The sequence below is a fragment of the Schistocerca piceifrons genome, chromosome 4, assembly GCF_021461385.2.
Source record: "Schistocerca piceifrons isolate TAMUIC-IGC-003096 chromosome 4, iqSchPice1.1, whole genome shotgun sequence".
In the NCBI taxonomy this organism is placed as follows: domain Eukaryota; kingdom Metazoa; phylum Arthropoda; class Insecta; order Orthoptera; family Acrididae; genus Schistocerca; species Schistocerca piceifrons.
The window spans coordinates 477,378,214-477,397,003 of NC_060141.1; the positions used below are offsets into that span (position 1 = coordinate 477,378,214).

General features: G+C 44.9%; 1 protein-coding gene across 4 annotated transcripts in view; it reads left to right on the forward strand.

Annotated features, from left to right (window-relative positions):
• The window catches only part of LOC124796439 (segmentation protein cap'n'collar), a 423,990-nt gene that overhangs the window by 397,201 nt on the left and 7,999 nt on the right, over window positions 1–18,790 (forward strand). For all 4 annotated transcript variants that reach the window (XM_047260634.1, XM_047260635.1, XM_047260633.1 and 1 more), the window contains exon 9: window positions 13,233–13,566. In XM_047260634.1, coding sequence (XP_047116590.1) covers window positions 13,233–13,566 — 334 coding nt within the window. The remainder of the gene's footprint in view (window positions 1–13,232; window positions 13,567–18,790) is intronic.

The following is an 18,790-nucleotide window of genomic DNA, read 5'->3' on the forward strand; positions in this document are numbered from 1 at the left end:
GGATGAGTCTTGTTTCACACTGTTTCCAACTTCTGGTCGAGTTTACGTCCCAAGACTCAAACATGGCGGGTTATGGTTCAAATGGCTCAGAGCCCTATGGGACTTAACTTCTGAGGTCATCAGTCATGGTTTGGGCAGCCATACCGTGGTATTCCATGAGCCCCACTGTTACTCAGCAATATCATGTTACTGCTAAGGATTATGTGACCATTTTGACTGATCAGATCCATCCCATAGTACAATGTTGGTTCCCCAGTGGTGATGCTATGCTCCAAGATGACAGGACCCTTGTTCCAACAGCTCGCATTGTCCAGAAATGGTTCTGCGATCACAGGCGTGAATTGTCGGATCTCCCCTGTCCACCACAGTCACCGGATCTAAATATTGTTGAGCATTTGTGGTCTCCTTTGAAGAGAATGGTGCGCGATTGCTATGCACCTCCATCGTTGATAGCTGAACTTGCCACTATTTTGCAGGGATGGTGGTATAATATTTCCTTGAAAACCATACAGACTTGTATTTATCCATTCAAAGACGACTGGAAGGCGTTTTGAATGCCAACGTTTTTCTTACGCTGTATTAGGCACGGTAAAGTATTGCGTTGTTGGTGTTTCCATGTTTTTGTCCACCCACTGTGCGTACGCTCTCAGATGTTCACTCTAGAAAATCATCTCTTGACTGTATTCTTCACAATGATATCGTAATTTCCAATGCTGGTACTATCAAAACTTGTTCTCAGGCAGAATACTCTCAGCTCTTGATAGTGTCACCTTGGCTTTAGGAAGGCGACAATTTCGCCAACAATAATATCGGCACTCTGTCGAGTCCTTTTCAATTAAGTTGGGGTAATGGTGCCATTGTCGGATGAACATCGGAAAAATTTACCCGGGACGGAGCTTATTAAGCACTTTGTATTTGTAAAGTGTGCTGTTTCCTTGGCTAATATAGAAAATTTTCTCAAGAAGAACTGTGCAGATAATTTGTGTAGTACGGAAAAACGTTTTCATATACCCACGAAACGCGAAAGGGCGTCTCTGAAATTTACAGCAGTCAACACCTGTCAAAAATTCTGAAAGCCCCATACGTTTTCTTGATGAGTGATGTCGTAACCACGCCTCCAACTCGTTGGTTCAAATGTTCAAATGTGTGTGAATTCCTAAGGGACGAAACTGCTTAGGTCATCGGTTCCTAGACTACTGAAACTAACTTACACTAACTTAAGCTAAGAACAACACACACACCCATGCCCGAGGGAGGACTCGAACCTCCCGTGAGAGGGGACACGCGGTCCGTGAACTCGTTAGTGAATAACAGATGTTGTACGGGGGAGCGCGCAGCTATGATCTGAACGGCGCCTTCAGGCGATTTCAAGTTGCAGGCCTCACCACTGACACTATATTAAACTCATACGGTAGAGGCGATTGCGGTGGTAGGTCAGAATTAATTACTGCCCTGAAACTGCACCTCTAATAGCGTATACGAGAGAGACTCAGGAAAGGGCTTGAGTTTATTTGCTTTGATTTATAACTTGTTCCTTGCTTCCCGCGTCAAGCACCAGCTATCGTGGCAGGAGTCAGATGGCAGAGTTCACGGATTACGTTCCGCTGACAGACTAAGAATCGTGGTATGTCTCAGATAATGCACACAGTTGGCAGACGGATTAGATAGAACTCCGTACATTACCATCTAAAACAAGCAATGTCCAGCAATGACTAGCTGGACTTGACGGACCTGTCGACATATATCAGAATTTAGAGCTGTAGCCACAACTTGTGTATCCGGCAAAGCGTTGCTTTGAATAGGAAGTTGGAACCCAAGCTCCACCAGCTAACCTCTGTCAAAGCTACTAGGCAGCGAATTGTGTGAGCTTACGAAGTCATTTGGGTGTATTACAAATTAATTTTGCGCGCGTGACAGGTCAGATGAGGCTCTACTTCCTCGTTGTAAATAAAACTTGTGCGAGCTAATGTATGATCGGTGTTTCATGGTATGTGTGAGGCTGATCGTCCGGCAAAAGGCAGTGGGTTGTCGCTTTGGATGGCGTTTTGGAAATAAATGTGCCGCTCTCGCTCATTTTTCTCAAAGCAGTGGGCATATCCTAGGAAAATAATTTAACGTAAAAAATGGTTCAAATTTCTCTGAGCACTATGAGACTTAACTTCTGAGGTCATCAGTCCCCCAGAACTTAGGACTACTTAAACCTAACCAACCTAAGGACATCACACACGTCCATGCCCGAGGCAGGATTCGAACCTGCGACAGTAGCGGTCGCGCGGTTCCAGACTGTAGCGCCTATAACCTCTCGGCCACCCAGGCCAGCTAACGTAAAGAGAACTGGAATATACACACACAGTTTGAGGATTTCAAAAGAATTTAAAGTAATGACATGCCTACGTCATTCTTCCGCCATGATTCCAGCGGCTTGTCTATGGGATTTGACGGCGAAGTGTGCTCTAAACCTGCGTCATGCAAGTGTCAGAGGGCTGCCGTAAGCTGTTGAAATACCATAACGCAGTACTCCTCCAAAAATTTTTCAGATTGCTTGTTAAATCGAGTTCTGCTTTGAGAGTAACTGCAGAGGGCCTTGTTGGTGGGTAGAAGTTTTATCAGTTTTGTTCTGTTAGCGTTTCTATCGGTGTGTCTCCGCCGCGCTAGTACGGTGGTAATCGACCTCAGGGTAGCCGGCTCTAATTTATTGCTGGCGGGAGAGATTTACGTGATCAGTGTGGCCGATGATGGGAGGAAGGCAATGGCCTATATTTCTTGATCATTAGGATAACCACTGATGTCCACTGTTAGGTCACGAGTGCTTGTTACACTTCCAGAGACGATCTGCCGTCTGATGGGATGTTCCGACAGGAGTAGGCTGGGTCTCGGCACTGTTTGTTTCCGGCGGATATATTTCTTTGATGAAAGCTGCCGACTATTCTCTTTGTCACGTGTCCTCATTTTGCACTCTACAGAGCAGCGGTCTTGTATATTGCTTTAGAAACACGGTCGATTATAATCTATTCACTTATTCCTTCAGCTTAACAACCGTGTTTATAAAATATTTTTAGGCTGCTCTGTGTAATTTATAAAAATTTAACCGGTAAGAGACGAAAGGACAACCCGTGTGCAGCTCATGTAATAGCGTATGGAATAATACTGCGTCTTGCAACGCACGCGTTTCCTTTTTATTCCACAACAACATCGTGTTTTAAATTGTTAGTAAATGCGATGTTTTTTAACTAGTAGACTAAACCAGTTTTTTATGCACGCATCATACTAATAAATACATTTAAAACGCACCTGACCGTCGTGGGAATAATTCACAGTGCAAAACTGATGGTAGATCAAATCAGTGACGCTTCGTATACTCAAAGCTGTGACCAAATAAAAGCATGTTTGTAATCATCAGACATCTATCGGAAGTTCGACTGTATTTAGATTGTGATCGCCATCCTGCTATTGCTTAGCAAATACTCGTCTACAGATTGTCGGATTACACTCCTTACACATTCAGCTTTCCCCAGTGATTGTCGCTCCTTACACATTCAGTTTTCCCCAGTGCACCATCAAATAGCAGAGAAAAATGCAAAGGAACGACAAAAAGAAAAAAAAACACAACAGTAAGATAGTGTAGTTCGTAGATCATAAAAGCACAAAGCAAACAGAGGCTAGTATGGGGTGCTGCGAGAGCTGTAGGAATAGAACGTGGATAAAATATGTAAACAAACAAATAATGTGTTGCCGACATGCTTCCAACACCAAACTTGAAAATACTTAAAACAGAAAAAGAAAACCACAGCTTTGATTACCTGCACTGGCCACATTCAACTATCGGTATTCGAAGAAACCACTGCGGTATGTAACTGCTGAAACGAACTACTTAACTGTAACCAACCCTGCCAGACAGAAAGCTGATAGCCGACGCAATGTTTTAATTTAACTGAACATATTAGCGTCATGGACGGCTTCTGCAAAACAGAACATTTTTTAATACTATCCAGACATTCTGTAATTTTTTACAACGATCCAGACATATTTCGTAACTGCAGTGACGTAATCAACTTTCCTGTTTCCTTGTTTCATGTAAATAAATGGTACGTATCGAGCGTTATTGCGTAGTATACTACAACGTATGCAGTTTCCTGCGAAAAATTATAAAGACGCCGTAACATGTTACGCGATAAATCCCAATATCGTAAAAATTCGGTTCACTAATGATGCCTGTACTGCAGAAAAACAAACCCGAATGTAGACAAATAAACGATAAATAAATAAAAACTCCTTCGAGATTGCCATGAAGTATGGGGCAGATAAAATTTATAACACTAGTATCGTTCTACACGATTTCATTTGAACGTTATCCGCAAAATTATCATTTAGTCAAAAATTATTTATGAAAATGCAAATTACAGAACGGCGGACTATTATTTTCCACCTGTGTGGTTTAATGTCTGTTATATTGCTTATTGTAATTTATTGCGCAGTAACAAGGTCAAGATTAATTAGTTACAGCAGATAAATGACAACGCCATCATTATGACTGCTTCTTAATTTAAAGTATTAATCATTTCATCATTTCACTGTTGTTTACAAACAATACAGCCACGCGTTCTAAGGCGTCTTATCACGGTCCGCGCGGTTCACCCCGTCGGAAGTTCGAGTCCTCCCTCGGGCATGGGTGTGTGTGTTGTACTTAGCGTAAGTTAGTTTCAGTTGGATTAAGTACTGTGTAAGCTTAGGGACCGATGACCTCAGCAGTTTGGTCCCATAAGACCTTACCGCAAATTTCCAAATTTTTTACAAACAATGCAGATACACCATTACACAGAACTTAATGAAGTGTTTCAATCTTCGAACAACCACCATCCACTGTGTATTCTATGCCGCGTTGTCTTCAGCGAGCCTCAATGTGGTTTCCGCATCAAACTTCCCCTTCTGCGACACGCTAAAATGAACCCACACTTGTCATGATGCGATATCCTTGAGTTTGCCGCGAATTGTGTTACTCTGTATTTTCTAGGTACTTTTTATGAACGTGAAATGTTCTTGTTACAGAAATTTGTCACGAACCATGCTTCAAGTACTGTGAATAAATTTTTCTTCCTGTTATCATGGGCTTCCAACACTTCGTCATAGCAGCACATTGCCCAAATCTCGTGCTTCCGTGCTGCAAATGCCGTTTTTGGGCAGTATGCTCTTGACGTTACACCGTAAAAACTTCGTTAGGTAGTGAATGAAACATCAGCTATCGTCATTGCAGTACTTCAAGCAAGAAAGTGCCTTATTAAGAATATTTGTTACGACTTGTGTTTAAATACATTAGAATCTTTCGTGCTGAAAGGGCAATACAATGAGGGAGAGTAATTACGTGTGATGAGCGGGAACAGGAATACTTGTTTGCAGCGTTACCACTGAGCTGGTTTTTTTTTCTTTTTTTTCACCGTGTTTCGCATGAATCTTTGCTCTAGTCGACAACAGAAACCAATTCTTTGTCGCTGCTACCATATCGCTTATCTCGCGGACGACACGTGATCACTCACTGATAGCTGGAAGGTCGCTCTTCCCGTCAAATTTGCAGGTTTTCCAAGTTGGTTAACATTGTGATACTATTGTATTTTTATTGAGCATTGTAGTTTGACATCGGCAAAGAACGAGAAACGCTTAAAGAACAGTGAGTTGAAGACCTAAAAACAGGGGATTAGAGCAGTCATTGTTAAAGCATCCATTTTGTAATTCACGGGGAAAAAATGATAATTATGACGATGACTACCAAGTAGGTATTTTCGTAAAACGATTCTTGTGAACTATTTATAACTATTGAGGCGACAGACACCTCAATCGCTGAAGGAAAAACATATTTTGCTCAGTGGAAAAGTTACTCGTTTTCTCATTCTTATTTCACTTAGACATATTCAGAAATGATTATTTGAAAATAAATTATTACTCGCAGAGGTGCAGTGACTCGGGACGTAAGCAGAAACTAGGCTTAAGGCTGCTAGCTTTCTGCGGAATGTCCCAAATTTTTCATTGTAATCAGCGTCCTCAAACAGGATAAGAACATCTTCTCAAATGTTTCCAGCGCTAAAACTCACATTCTCATACGGTGGTGATTCGTTCTTTACTGTGTTCTGCGTCTTTACTCCAGTCTTGTGCCGGAGAGTCGACATGTTTTGTTCGCTCGTCTTCGACCGTTAGTGACACTAAGCGCGTATTTCTTTTCGTTGCGTGTTATAAGACTTCCTCGAAGTCGGAGCGCGCTTGGGATGAATCATAAGTCACGTGGGATGCCTTCAGCTTGAGAGGCTGCAGCACGCTCATAACGCAGCGTCGGATTAGGTCATCGCCTACAAGTCTGACGTACGCCTTGCGCTAATATACTAAATGTGAGTCACTCGTTGACTCTTCGTCGAATTTTTCGGGGAAAACTTTGAATGTCGCCTCCATTTATATGTTCTCCGAATACAGTCAGTAGTCACTGGACAGCGACTATAATGATTCTACAGAAGGTGGACGTGATAATGCAAGTAACACGGTACCTTTGATTTGTTGAGGAAAAGTGACCGTTGTTTAATGTCTCGTCGTTATTGAGATCATTGGAGATGGAAGAGCAAACGTGAATGGACAAGAAAGTATTTAAGAAAGTGACAGCATTCACTGTATCTGCTTTGAATTAATCACGGAAAATTCAAGATCTTCGAACGACGATTAATATTCAAAAATTTATTTGAATATTAAACTAGTGTTAGAATTTACACAAAAATTTGTAGAATCTTCATTTATTATCATAGAAACAATACTAAAACATATAAACTGACGGGAAAAATATCGCAACACCCAAAAAATGTAGAGTAATGAAATTCGTGAATACATTTGCCTATATAACATATTAGCGGGAGATAAACCATTGCAAACGTGAAATGTTGGTACATTGATAACCGGTATAACCGCCAGAACTAATGCAAGCACACGAACGTGCATGCATTGTGTTGTACAGGTGCCGGATGTCAGTCTGGGGGATGGAGTTCCGTGCCTGTTGCACTTGGTCGGTCAATATCGGGACGGTTAATGCTGTTTGTGGATGACGCTATAGTTGTAGTCCGATGATGTCCATTTGTGCTTGATTGGAGACAGATATGATGATCGAGCAGGCCAAGATAACATGTCGACACTCTGTAGAGCATGTTGGGCTACAACTGCAGTATCTGGTCGAGCGTTATCCTGTTGGAAAGCAACCCCTTGGAATGCTGATCATGAATGGCATAACAATAGGTCGAGTCACCACAGCGAGTTTGAGTCTAGGTGTGCGTAATAACTACGAGAGTGCTCCTGCTGTCTTTCGAAATAGCACCCCAGACCACAACTCCCTCCAGGTGTAAATCCAGCGTGTGTTGCACAGACAGGTTGGTTGCGGGTCCTCAACTGGCCTTCTGCTAACCAACACACGGCCGTCACTGGCACCGACGCAGAACCAGCTTTCTTGAGAAAGCACAAGTGACCTTGTCCCTGTCCTCCAATGAGCTTTGTCTTAACACTACTAAAGCCGCAAATGGCTGTGGTTTGGGGTCAGTGGAATCCACGTTACAGGGCGTCTGGCTCGGAGCTGTCCTTAAAGTAACCGATTTGTAACAGTTCATCGTGTTAGTCTTCTTGTAGCCCTTCTACACGACCTAATTCAAACTCAGTAAGATTTTGATAATGGCGTCTTTGTCGCCTTAAAGCATTCTTGCTAGTATTAGCTCACCACGTTCAATCTCAAAGGTAACTAACGCTCACGACCGTTAAGTAAGTATTTAAAGCAAACTTGATTTGCATGTTCATATGCGACTGGCGCGAAATTGAATATACATCACCTTTGAGGTGTAGAAACACGCCTACCAACTTCGTTTATGTCGCACAACTCCTCCTTGGTGTTTCAATTCTTTTCCGTCGGTGTAGTTAGTCATTCAATTTTACTGATCGATCGTGCTTACAACCTCGGCGCCCATTGGACCCAGCGCTCGGATAGGATGCTGCCTTTGTTAACACCATCGGTTTTGGCTGCTGGTGGAAGAATACAGCGTCACGAACACTAACTATGTACGAAGGAGAATCATTTGCAGAACGTGTAAGTAATGAAAACAAGGTCATTGCCAGCAAAATAGAGAAATTAAGTCAAGATGTACGAGACGAACAACGCGTTTCGTTTCGTACCATTACTGCTTGCGAAAGATAAAGAAGGCGAGTTACCTATCTACGATGCAACAAGCTTTTGAAAACTCTGAATTATCTGTGAATGACGCGAAAGACTTAAACGATATCCATTAGCGGCCAGACGCTGTGTATGGATGATTCTGGTCTAAAACCGGACACTCACTGACACGTGAGCGCAATAAAGTAGAGGAAGGGAGATGGCGAAGTAATTAACAAGGCACAGCTTTCAGCTGTGTACGGTGATGCAGCAGGCGCGTCCGCCGCGTTCAGTGACGCTGCGCTTTCGGGCGAAGTACGCACACTCATTCCAGATTACCTAAACAAACAGTTGAACGTGACTGGCGCAAGCCAGTTTCCAACAGCGAACGGCGGTGCGCGGCTGAATAGCGCTAAGCGAACCTTGCTGTGTCACACGCGGCTGTTACCAGAAGGCCATCACAGAGCAGGCGCGGTTGCTTCGTTTTGTGCAGATACCGAAAAACAGATGGCACTTGAAACACGGTGTGCATCTGAATAGCCCCAAATCGACAATTATAAGACTTTGAATGGAAAAACACTCCTTGAGCTGAAATTCTTTTTCCACCTGGATAGTGTGGTGAGCTACAGAGTACATTATCAAACTGGGTGTTTCTGGGAAGAGTTAGATAAGACAGTGAAGCTTACAACGTCACCATAGAAGTGGAAGAATCTCGGTTGGTCAGAAGAGGAAAGAGGATTCGCAAAATAAGTACACAAACGTCCACATATCCGTTGGTCTTTCATCGCAATGTAGGACTTGCGTTAAGTCAGAAAGTAAATATCAGGATCCGTGTTGCCATATAACATGCGATGGCAGCATCGAACATAAAAGCTTCTGAAAAAAGAATTTTCTGTGCCAAAAAAAAAAACTTCTTTTTATCTGGTCATATGCTGCAGGACACTTTGTATGTAACCTGCACTGCAAAATAGCTTAGCCTGCAAAATGTAGCTGAACCATTAAATACCGGTAAGGGATTGTGGTGTTTTGATTATTGAGGATATTTTCAATGCAATACATTCCTCAGTACGTCACGAAATGTAGCCGAAAGTGTGGAGAAAACAAGAGGAAAAAATTACAGCTTGACAAACTTGTGTAGTATACTATACTGATGTCTCTCGTAATGGTAGTCAAGGGCATTTTCTCTGGTGTTGCAGCAGATAATTTGAGATTCTTTTCTATCAACGTGTAGCTGGAGTCAGCCTAAACATACACTGCTCATCACGTCTCACATACGACGCCCATCGTCCACGGAAAGCGTCAGTTTGTTTCCCTTTACACACAAAATTATTTTTAAATCGTATTCGAGAAGGCAGTCCCATTATAGTCTAGTGTGTTATTGGTTTTATTGAGATGTATAAACAGAAACAGTAAAACACGAAGAATAATCGGTATTCCAGCAGCGACTGAGTAGCGCTTCTGCATTCAGCGTGGGCCAGAGCGGCGCTGTTTGTATAGATCATGTTCAACCATTTCGTTGTAGCTATGCATTGCACATTGGTGGCATCTTCTGGCGTAACTCTTCCTCGATTATGTCAGCGTCTAAAATAATACGTTTTCTCTCGCCTGACGTCTGTGAGAGATGGAGGACAAGGCGAAGGCGAAGATCATTACCTGAGCGTATCACAGGAGATGCTGCTACAGCTTTCACGTAATGAGAGTTATAGCAGATAAGGCAATCAGACAGTGTGAAGGGAAATCCATATCATGCGAGGACTACGCAGCGGACTTTGCCCCGTCAGAAACAGTGGTAGTAAGAAACTGAACGGAAGAATCGTTATGCAGAAACATTCTTCCGCTTCCTGCGTGCGTGGTCTATTTCTTTTGTCCCCTTTTCTTTTAACAAGCTTTACCAACCCTGTTTTACAAATTCTTGCCTGCATCTTTCGTATTTCATTAAGCAGAACTACACCACAAGAGAAAGCATGTCAGCGGTTCGCATTCTCTAGAATGTATGGCTCAAATGGCTCTGAGCACTATGCGACTTAACTTCTGAGGTCATCAGTCGCCTAGAACTTAGAACTAATTAAACCTAACTAACATAAGGACATCACACACATCCATGCCCGAGGCAGGATTCGAACCTGCGACCGTAGCGGTCGCTCGGTTCCAGTCTGTAGCGCCTAGAACCGCACGGCCACTCCGGCCGGCCTCTAGAATGTAACTGCAGGGGCTGGACAAAAATATGGAAGCACCAAAACCACAACACATTACCATTATCGTATCTAATACAATGTCAGAAACCTGTTGGCATACAGAAGAGCTTCCAGTCGTCGCGAAATGGACAAATACAGGTCCTGAATGGTTTTCAGGGAAATGTTATACCTTTCTTCGTGCAAAATAATGATAAGTCAAGATAACAAAGATGGAGGGCGATAGCGATCACGCACCCTTCTCTCCAAAGTAGACCATAAACGCTCAATAATATTGAAGTCCAGTGAGTGTGGCGTCCAGGGGACACGCGACAGTTCATCCTCGTGCTCTTAAAATCAGTCTAGAACGATGGGAACTATGTGGGTAGGGATAGGGGTCTTCACGTCTTGGAATACAGCATCTCCATTTGGGAACAGATCTACCATGGGATGGACTTGAACAGCCGAAAAAGTCAGGTAATCCTTGACAGTAACGCGACCTTGCATAGTAAACATGGCACCCATGGAATGTCATGATGTGGCTAGCGAAACCTTCACCGAATCCCCGCCATGTTTCGTTCTTGAGATGTAAACTCATCCAGACATTGGAAACAGTGTACATCAACACTCGTCCGATCAAATGGCTTACTTCCATTGCTCCGTAGTCCAGGTTTTATGGCTTCGTTTTCTTGTTACGGACATTTGCATCACGGATGAGCGGTTTTGGAATTCCAGCTCGTTCTGCTATTCCCTACTAATGGAGCCCCCTTAGTGGTGTTTTGGTGCTGACAAGGTTCGTAAATGCGACATTCTGTTCTGTAGAGACATACGGAGCTGTCGTCTTCTTATTTTCATGATCACTCAACATAATTTTCGCCCGCATTATGACTGAGCAGTCTTGTTTTTTTTCCGTTTTCCACGTATGCGGTATAAATCTTCGATACGATGCCTCTTGATACACCAAACACTTCTGGTGCTTTGGTTACGGAAGAACCCACCATACAAGCCCCAACAATTTGCCCATTTTCGAATTGACTTAGCACCGACATAATGCCTCTCAAGTACATGGAACATTGTATTGACCATAACTGGCAGTTGCAACGTATAGAGGACATCGCACAGGAGCCGTTCGTGCTCAAGTACAAAAGCGCAACCTGTTTGCTTAGCGGGCATCTACATTTATGTTCAGTCATCCGTTTCTCGCGATATTTCCATATTTTTGTCCAACCCCTTTATTTTGTGGCTCTATAGTGTGGCTCTGGAGGGTTGAGAGTGGTAAATAGTACAATCATTTACATAGTTCCTTACGAACTTATTCAAGTTCCTACCAGCCCACTTTTATTTACTTATAATTTCTTCTCTCCGTAAACCCGGGTCCAGCTCAGGCGGTTTCTACGTGACTGTTATAGGAAATAATTCATGCTGGATCTCTACTACCACAATGACTTTTCTGTGGCGCCGGCCAGTGTGGCCGTGCGGTTCTAAGCGCGTCAGTTTGGAACCGCGTGACCGCTACGGTCGCAGGTTCGAATCCTGCCTCGGGCATGGATGTGTGTGATGTCCTTAGGTTAGTTAGGTTTAAGTAGTTCTAAGTTCTAGGGGACTGATGACCTCAGTAGTTAAGTCCCATAGTGCTCAGAGCCATTTGAACCATTTTTTTCTGTGGCTGGAGAAATGTTTCGCGACGAAATCTGAAGAGGTATCTAACGGTGACGTAACAGCACCTGTTTACGAAGTCAGCATCAGGAGTCAGAAGAAAGGCATTCTGGTTATATGGACCTCTAGTATTGCTATCCAGTTGTGCCCCATTCAGGTAGTGTAGTGGTCGCTTAGCTGTCCGATGTTCTATAGGGCGTTAGCATCAAGGAGTTTACTGATCTGAGATCGTCCAAAGAATGCCATTCCATAAAATTCTTGTTCTCGTCCCCTTGTTGTCATTCCGTAGTTAACGAAATTTGAGCTAAAAATAATGATTGTTTACCTTCATGTATTGAATAAAATATTCGTTATCTGTAGAGGTACATCGTCACTGACAAACGTAGACATTATAACTAACGTTTTAAACGTAGGCCACTTATTCACTAACTGTTTCCTCTTTGTGCAAGTTCCGTGACTACATAATGTTCACAAACTAACAAAGTTTGGGAGCCATTGGTTCAGCTTTAGCAATACACAGACACCCTTCGGGAAGCGGGCATATGTAGAACAGTTATTTACTGTATCACAAGTTGAAGCAACATGCATTGATCCAATGTTTTGGTTTCGTCTTCTTATTCGACTGATCCTTATCATCAGAGCCACATATTAGACGCCATAGACTGCTAATGAAAAATAGAGTACGTATTTAATTGGAGTAAAAACTTGCTAGCGAACGGCACTCTGTTTCGTACCTACAGCATAGGTGCCTCTCTCGGTTAGTGAAGAGGAAGGTACAGTCATTGGGCTACAATGAGCGGACGTGTGCAGCCAGTTTTAGCAGGCAAAAATGTACATTTTCGGAATGAATTTGTCATGGATACTAAGACGCAATGAAATGGTCAAACATAACGTTCGTTCGTATACATTTCGTTAACATAAGACTAAAATTTCGTTTTTTTTTTCTTTTGTTTTCGCCAGCACCACTACCCTATCGTCAAGTTGCACATATTCGAGAGAATAATGTTCCTGTAACACCACCATCTGACGATGAGCTTATAGTGGCTCGAGTAATAATTATTGGTGCAATAAATCGTATCAGATTCAGAAAGCAAATGTTTGTATATCATACCGGCAGTTGAGATGTAGAATAGGTGTGTCCCTATAACACGAAATGATTGGGACGTTGAGAAAATGATACCACTGTACTATACCTCCTGCGTGAAACGCGCGAGCTCTTAGTGACTGAGTTGTTTTGTGTTGCGCAGGTATGTACACGATGCGCATGCTGGACTCGACGGGTAGCCCGACTTCTACGTCGAGCGCCGCCCACGCAGGGGCGGCGGCTGGCGGGGCGACGACTGTGGCCGCTTCCGGCCCGGGGGCGGCGACGGCGGCGTCAGCTGCTGCTGCTGCTGCGGCGGCGGCGGCTGCGGCGGCGGCTGCAGCGGACGAGCGCATGGACGCGTCCAGCGACAGCGCCGTTAGCTCCATGGGCTCCGAGCGCGTGCCCTCGCTGTCTGACGGCGAGTGGATGGAGACTGGCTCCGACTCGGGACACACGGCCGGCGACCACTACGGAGCCGCCGACTACCACGCCAGGTGGGTGCTGCTCTCAGCTCACCGAATTCTCCGCGAGCCAGTAGGGAATCTCTCCACATCCTACAGTTGCTCTCTCTGACTCCAGATCCGTGTCCGCAGCCGATGTAGGAGGGAATCTGATGAAACTTTGCGCAGGTTTGTTGGCCAGTGTCTCTAGTATGCCTCGGCTAGAGCAACTCTCCTGTCAAGTGTGAAATGGGTGCTGTCATTCGATTTCTTCATGCCGAGAGGTTCCGCCAGATTTCAGGCAGATGGCACCAGAGTGCGGCAATGGTGCAAGAACTTTGAAGCAGCACGTACAGTCGTTCACGATACAGGCGGTCAGGAAAGGAAGCGTGTCTCAACCGGTGATCTTATTCAGCGAGTGGATGAGGCGATTCGAGAAAATCATCTAGTAAGAGCAATTCAGAATAAACGAGGAGGATTGTTGTTATCAGGCATGATCCTTCTTTATGACAATACTCGGTCGCATACTGCAGCTGCAACAAAGGCGCCCATGTAGCGTTTTCGGTGGAAAGTGTTTGACCATCCACATACAGCCCGGACTTCGCCTCCTCTGATTTTCATCTCTTTGCTTACATGAACCGTTGCCTATGAGGACAGCATTTTGGCACAGACAGTGAGCTGCAGACTGGCGTAGATAATTGCCGGAAAGCGCAGGCGGCTGCATTCTACGACGACGGTATTGGAAATTTGGTACAACGCCACAACAAGTGTATAAGTCGGGGCGGCGACTGTGTAGAGAAGTAGCTGGAAGGTGTAGTTAAATTTTGCAAATAAAAAATAATAAATTTTCACTGAATTTTCCATTTCCCAACCGACCTGACCGTGAAAAAAAGTCGTCTTATTTTTATGAATGACAACTATGCCTTGGAAATGGTATATGACAGGGATGTTGTCTTTCTATCTACATCTAAGAAGCAGTGACGAAGTGAAATACATATTCGCGGTGGCCGTGCGGTTCTGGCGCTGCAGTCCGGAACCGCGAGGCTGCTACGGTCGCAGGTTCGAATCATGCCTCGGGCATGGGTGTGTGTGATGTCCTTAGGTTAGTTAGGTTTAAGTAGTTCTAAGTTCTAGGGGACTTATGACCTAAGATGTTGAGTCCCATAGTGCTCAGAGCCATTTTTTGAAATAAATATTCGGGCGTGGGATTAAAATTCATGGTCAAAGTAAGCCCAGGGTGAAAGGAAATCAGAATGAAAAGATATAATTGATACGATTCACTGATGCTGACATTGCTGGTATCAGTGAAAGTGAGAATGTAATAAACAGCTCAGTGATCATACACTAGGTACTGAGAGCAGACCGAAGAAAGAGGAAAGTAATGAAGAGCAGGAGAAATGAGATTAGTCAAACGGGCATTCTTGACCGACAAAAGTCTGCTAGTATCAGACATCGGTCTTAATTATATTTGAGGAAGAAATTTGTGATGATGTTCGTCTGGAGCACAGCATTCTACGGAAGGGAATATAGGACTGTGGGAAAACTGGGAAAGAAGAGAATCGAAGCGTTTGAGATGTGGCGCTATGGAACGATGTTGAAAATTAGGTGGGAAGATAAGCTAACAAATAAGGTACTTCGCAGAATCGGCGAGGAAAGAAGTATGTCGAAACCACTGACAAGAATAAGAAACGGAGTGATAGGACACGTGTTAAGCTATCAACGAATAACTGCCATGATAGCTGAGGGAGCTGAAAAGTGTAAAAACTATAGGGGAAGACAGAGATATAACAAACAATTGAGGACGTTGGATGAAAGTGCTACTGTTAGGTGAAGAAGTTAGCACAGGAGAATAAGTCGTGGCAGCCATATCAAACCAGTCAAAAGACTGTTGACAAGAAAAGTAAGTGTCCAGTTTTGTGACTGAACGTGATGGAGCACGGAGCCATTCGTTCGTAGATTGCATCTAAGTATAACGCGCGTTCTTGAGGAAGAAGGTTATTGTACGTATCTGGTAACACCATTTTCTGTCACCTGCAGTGGTCTCTGTGGGCGCCATAAAGACTCTGCTATTCGATGGTCAAGGTACTTAGTCCGGGGTGGGTATTGACAGAGAATAAGTTAAGGAAATACACTCCTGGAAATTGAAATAAGAACACCGTGAATTCATTGTCCCAGGAAGGGGAAACTTTATTGACACATTCCTGGGGTCAGATACATCACATGATCACACTGACAGAACCACAGGCACATAGACACAGGCAACAGAGCATGCACAATGTCGGCACTAGTACAATGTATATCCACCTTTCGCAGCAATGCAGGCTGCTATTCTCCCATGGAGACGGTCGCAGAGATGCTGGATGTAGTCCTGTGGAACGGCTTGCCATGCCATTTCCACCTGGCGCCTCAGTTGGACCAGCGTTCGTGCTGGACGTGCAGACCGCGTGAGACGACGCTTCATCCAGTCCCAAACATGCTCAATGGGGGACAGATCCGGAGATCTTGCTGGCCAGGGTAGTTGACTTACACCTTCTAGAGCACGTTGGGTGGCACGGGATACATGCGGACGTGCATTGTCCTGTTGGAACAGCAAGTTCCCTTGCCGGTCTAGGAATGGTAGAACGATGGGTTCGATGACGGTTTGGATGTACCGTGCACTATTCAGTGTCCCCTCGACGATCACCAGTGGTGTACGGCCAGTGTAGGAGATCGCTCCCCACACCATGATGCCGGGTGTTGGCCCTGTGTGCCTCGGTCGTATGCAGTCCTGATTGTGGCGCTCACCTGCACGGCGCCAAACACGCATACGACCATCATTGGCACCAAGGCAGAAGCGACTCTCATCGCTGAAGACGACACGTCTCCATTCGTCCCTCCATTCACGCCTGTCGCGACACCACTGGAGGCGGGCTGCACGATGTTGGGGCGTGAGCGGAACACGGCCTAACGGTGTGCGGGACCGTAGCCCAGCTTCATGGAGACGTTTGCGAATGGTCCTCGCCGATACCCCAGGAGCAACAGTGTCCCTAATTTGCTGGGAAGTGGCGGTGCGGTCCCCTACGGCACTGCGTAGGATCCTACGGTCTTGGCGTGCATCCGTGCGTCGCTGCGGTCCGGTCCCAGGTCGACGGGCACGTGCACCTTCCGCCGACCACTGGCGACAACATCGATGTACTGTGGAGACCTCACGCCCCACGTGTTGAGCAATTCGGCGGTACGTCCACCCGGCCTCCCGCATGCCCACTATACGCCCTCGCTCAAAGTCCGTCAACTGCACATACGGTTCACGTCCACGCTGTCGCGGCATGCTACCAGTGTTAAAGACTGCGATGGAGCTCCGCATGCCACGGCAAACTGGCTGACACCGACGGCGGCGGTGCACAAATGCTGCGCAGCTAGCGCCATTCGACGGCCAACACCGCGGTTCCTGGTGTGTCCGCTGTGCCGTGCGTGTGATCATTGCTTGTACAGCCCTCTCGCAGTGTCCGGAGCAAGTATGGTGGGTCTGACACACCGGTGTCAATGTGTTCTTTTTTCCAATGCACAAAACACACATTAGTGCAACAAGCCTCAGACAGATGCAAAAGTACTGTCATGTGGTTGCCCTCGCCACGGTAAAACAGCGTAGAGTCATTGAGCCACTCTGCTTTCTAAGCGTACATGGCAGATCTGTCATCGTACGCTTTCCATGTCTTTGGTCATCCTTAATTTGTAAATTTCTTCCTATTTTCCTTGATACCTTCCTTTATGGTAAACATGTTTAGAGTTTTCCGTGTGGTCTTGTTCCGTACTTGATCCTGTAATGTAACGAGCTCGTCCAGTCAAGTGTTACGACATTACAATGCTCATCGACGCGCGAATGGAAACTAAGTGGATCATCAGGTTACAAAGCAGAGTTATCCACTGTCTTCCCGTAAGTGGTGCATCAGTCACTATTGCAGCTTGTTCAGAGACCAGTACCAGAGCAATTCTCCCAACAAAGAAAAACTGTGCATATTTTTGGAAGAGGATATAATACGAAACCTGTGTTTTCCAGAGCATACACGAATTTTTGTGAGAAGCCCGCGTGAGGGTATCGTTTGCACCAGATACGTAGATTATGATGGTTCAGTTTCCGAGAGGTCGTCTTCCTATCGACGCGGGTACTGAACGTCTGCCGGCCAGTGTGGCCGAGAGGTTCTAGTCGCTACAGTCTGAAACCGCGCTGCTGCTACGGTCGCAGGTTCGAATCCTGCCTCGGGCATAAATGTGTGTGATGTCCTTAGGTTAGTTAGGTTTAAGTAGTTCTAGGTTCTAGGGGACTGATGACCTCAGATGTTAAGTTCCTGCCGGCCGGAGTGGCCGTGCGGTTATAGGCGCTACAGTCTGGAACCGCGTGACCGCTACCGTCGCAGGTTCGAATCCTGCCGCGGGCATGGATGTGTGTGATGTCCTTAGGTTAGTTAGGTTTAATTAGTTCTAAGTTCTAGGGGACTGATGACCACAGTAGTTAAGTCCCATAGTGCTCAGAGCCATTTGTTAAGTCCCATAGTGCTCAGAGCCTTTTGAACCATTTTTTGAACTGAACGTCTGCAACAGATGCAGCCAGCAAGTTGCTAATGTGTGGCGCATACCTTCTCGTCTGCTGCTGTTACCCCAGTTACCTCTATTTCTGCGAAAATACCTTCACAAAAATTTCGAAGCTTGTAATAAGCAGTTATCAAAATGCACAAAACCTAGAGTAATGCAACAACCCTCAGACAGATGCAGAAGTGCTGCGATGCCCTCGCTAGGGGAATAGCTCAGTATAGAATCGTTGAGCCATTCTACTTTTAAGCGTTCGTGGCTGGTACGATATAAGTAACTCTTTTCTGTTTTTCAGTTACTTGCTGCCAAACTCTAAAAATATATTCATGTATTTTCGGGACGCTTGAGACGCCGTTCAGAAATATTGCAAAACTAGTACTGTTTACCGTAGTTAAAATAATGAAAAACTGTATCAGAATATATCTAAACACACTAAAGTGTGTGTGTATAGTATTAAAACACGGAGATGGTAAGCAAAATGCTGTAGGATTCATATGGAGTTGCATAACACACTACACAGGCCGAAGCAGACAGGTGTCTACTACACCTACCCAAAGTGATGTACATCACAGACAAGGCACCAACATTTAATGGCACTTTTAGAATTCCCCTTCCACTGATTGACAGATGAGTACTCGTTTGATGTACCAGCGTTTGAGTCTATGGCACGTAACAACCTTTATCGTAGTTTTATATGGTGTTGGCTGAATTT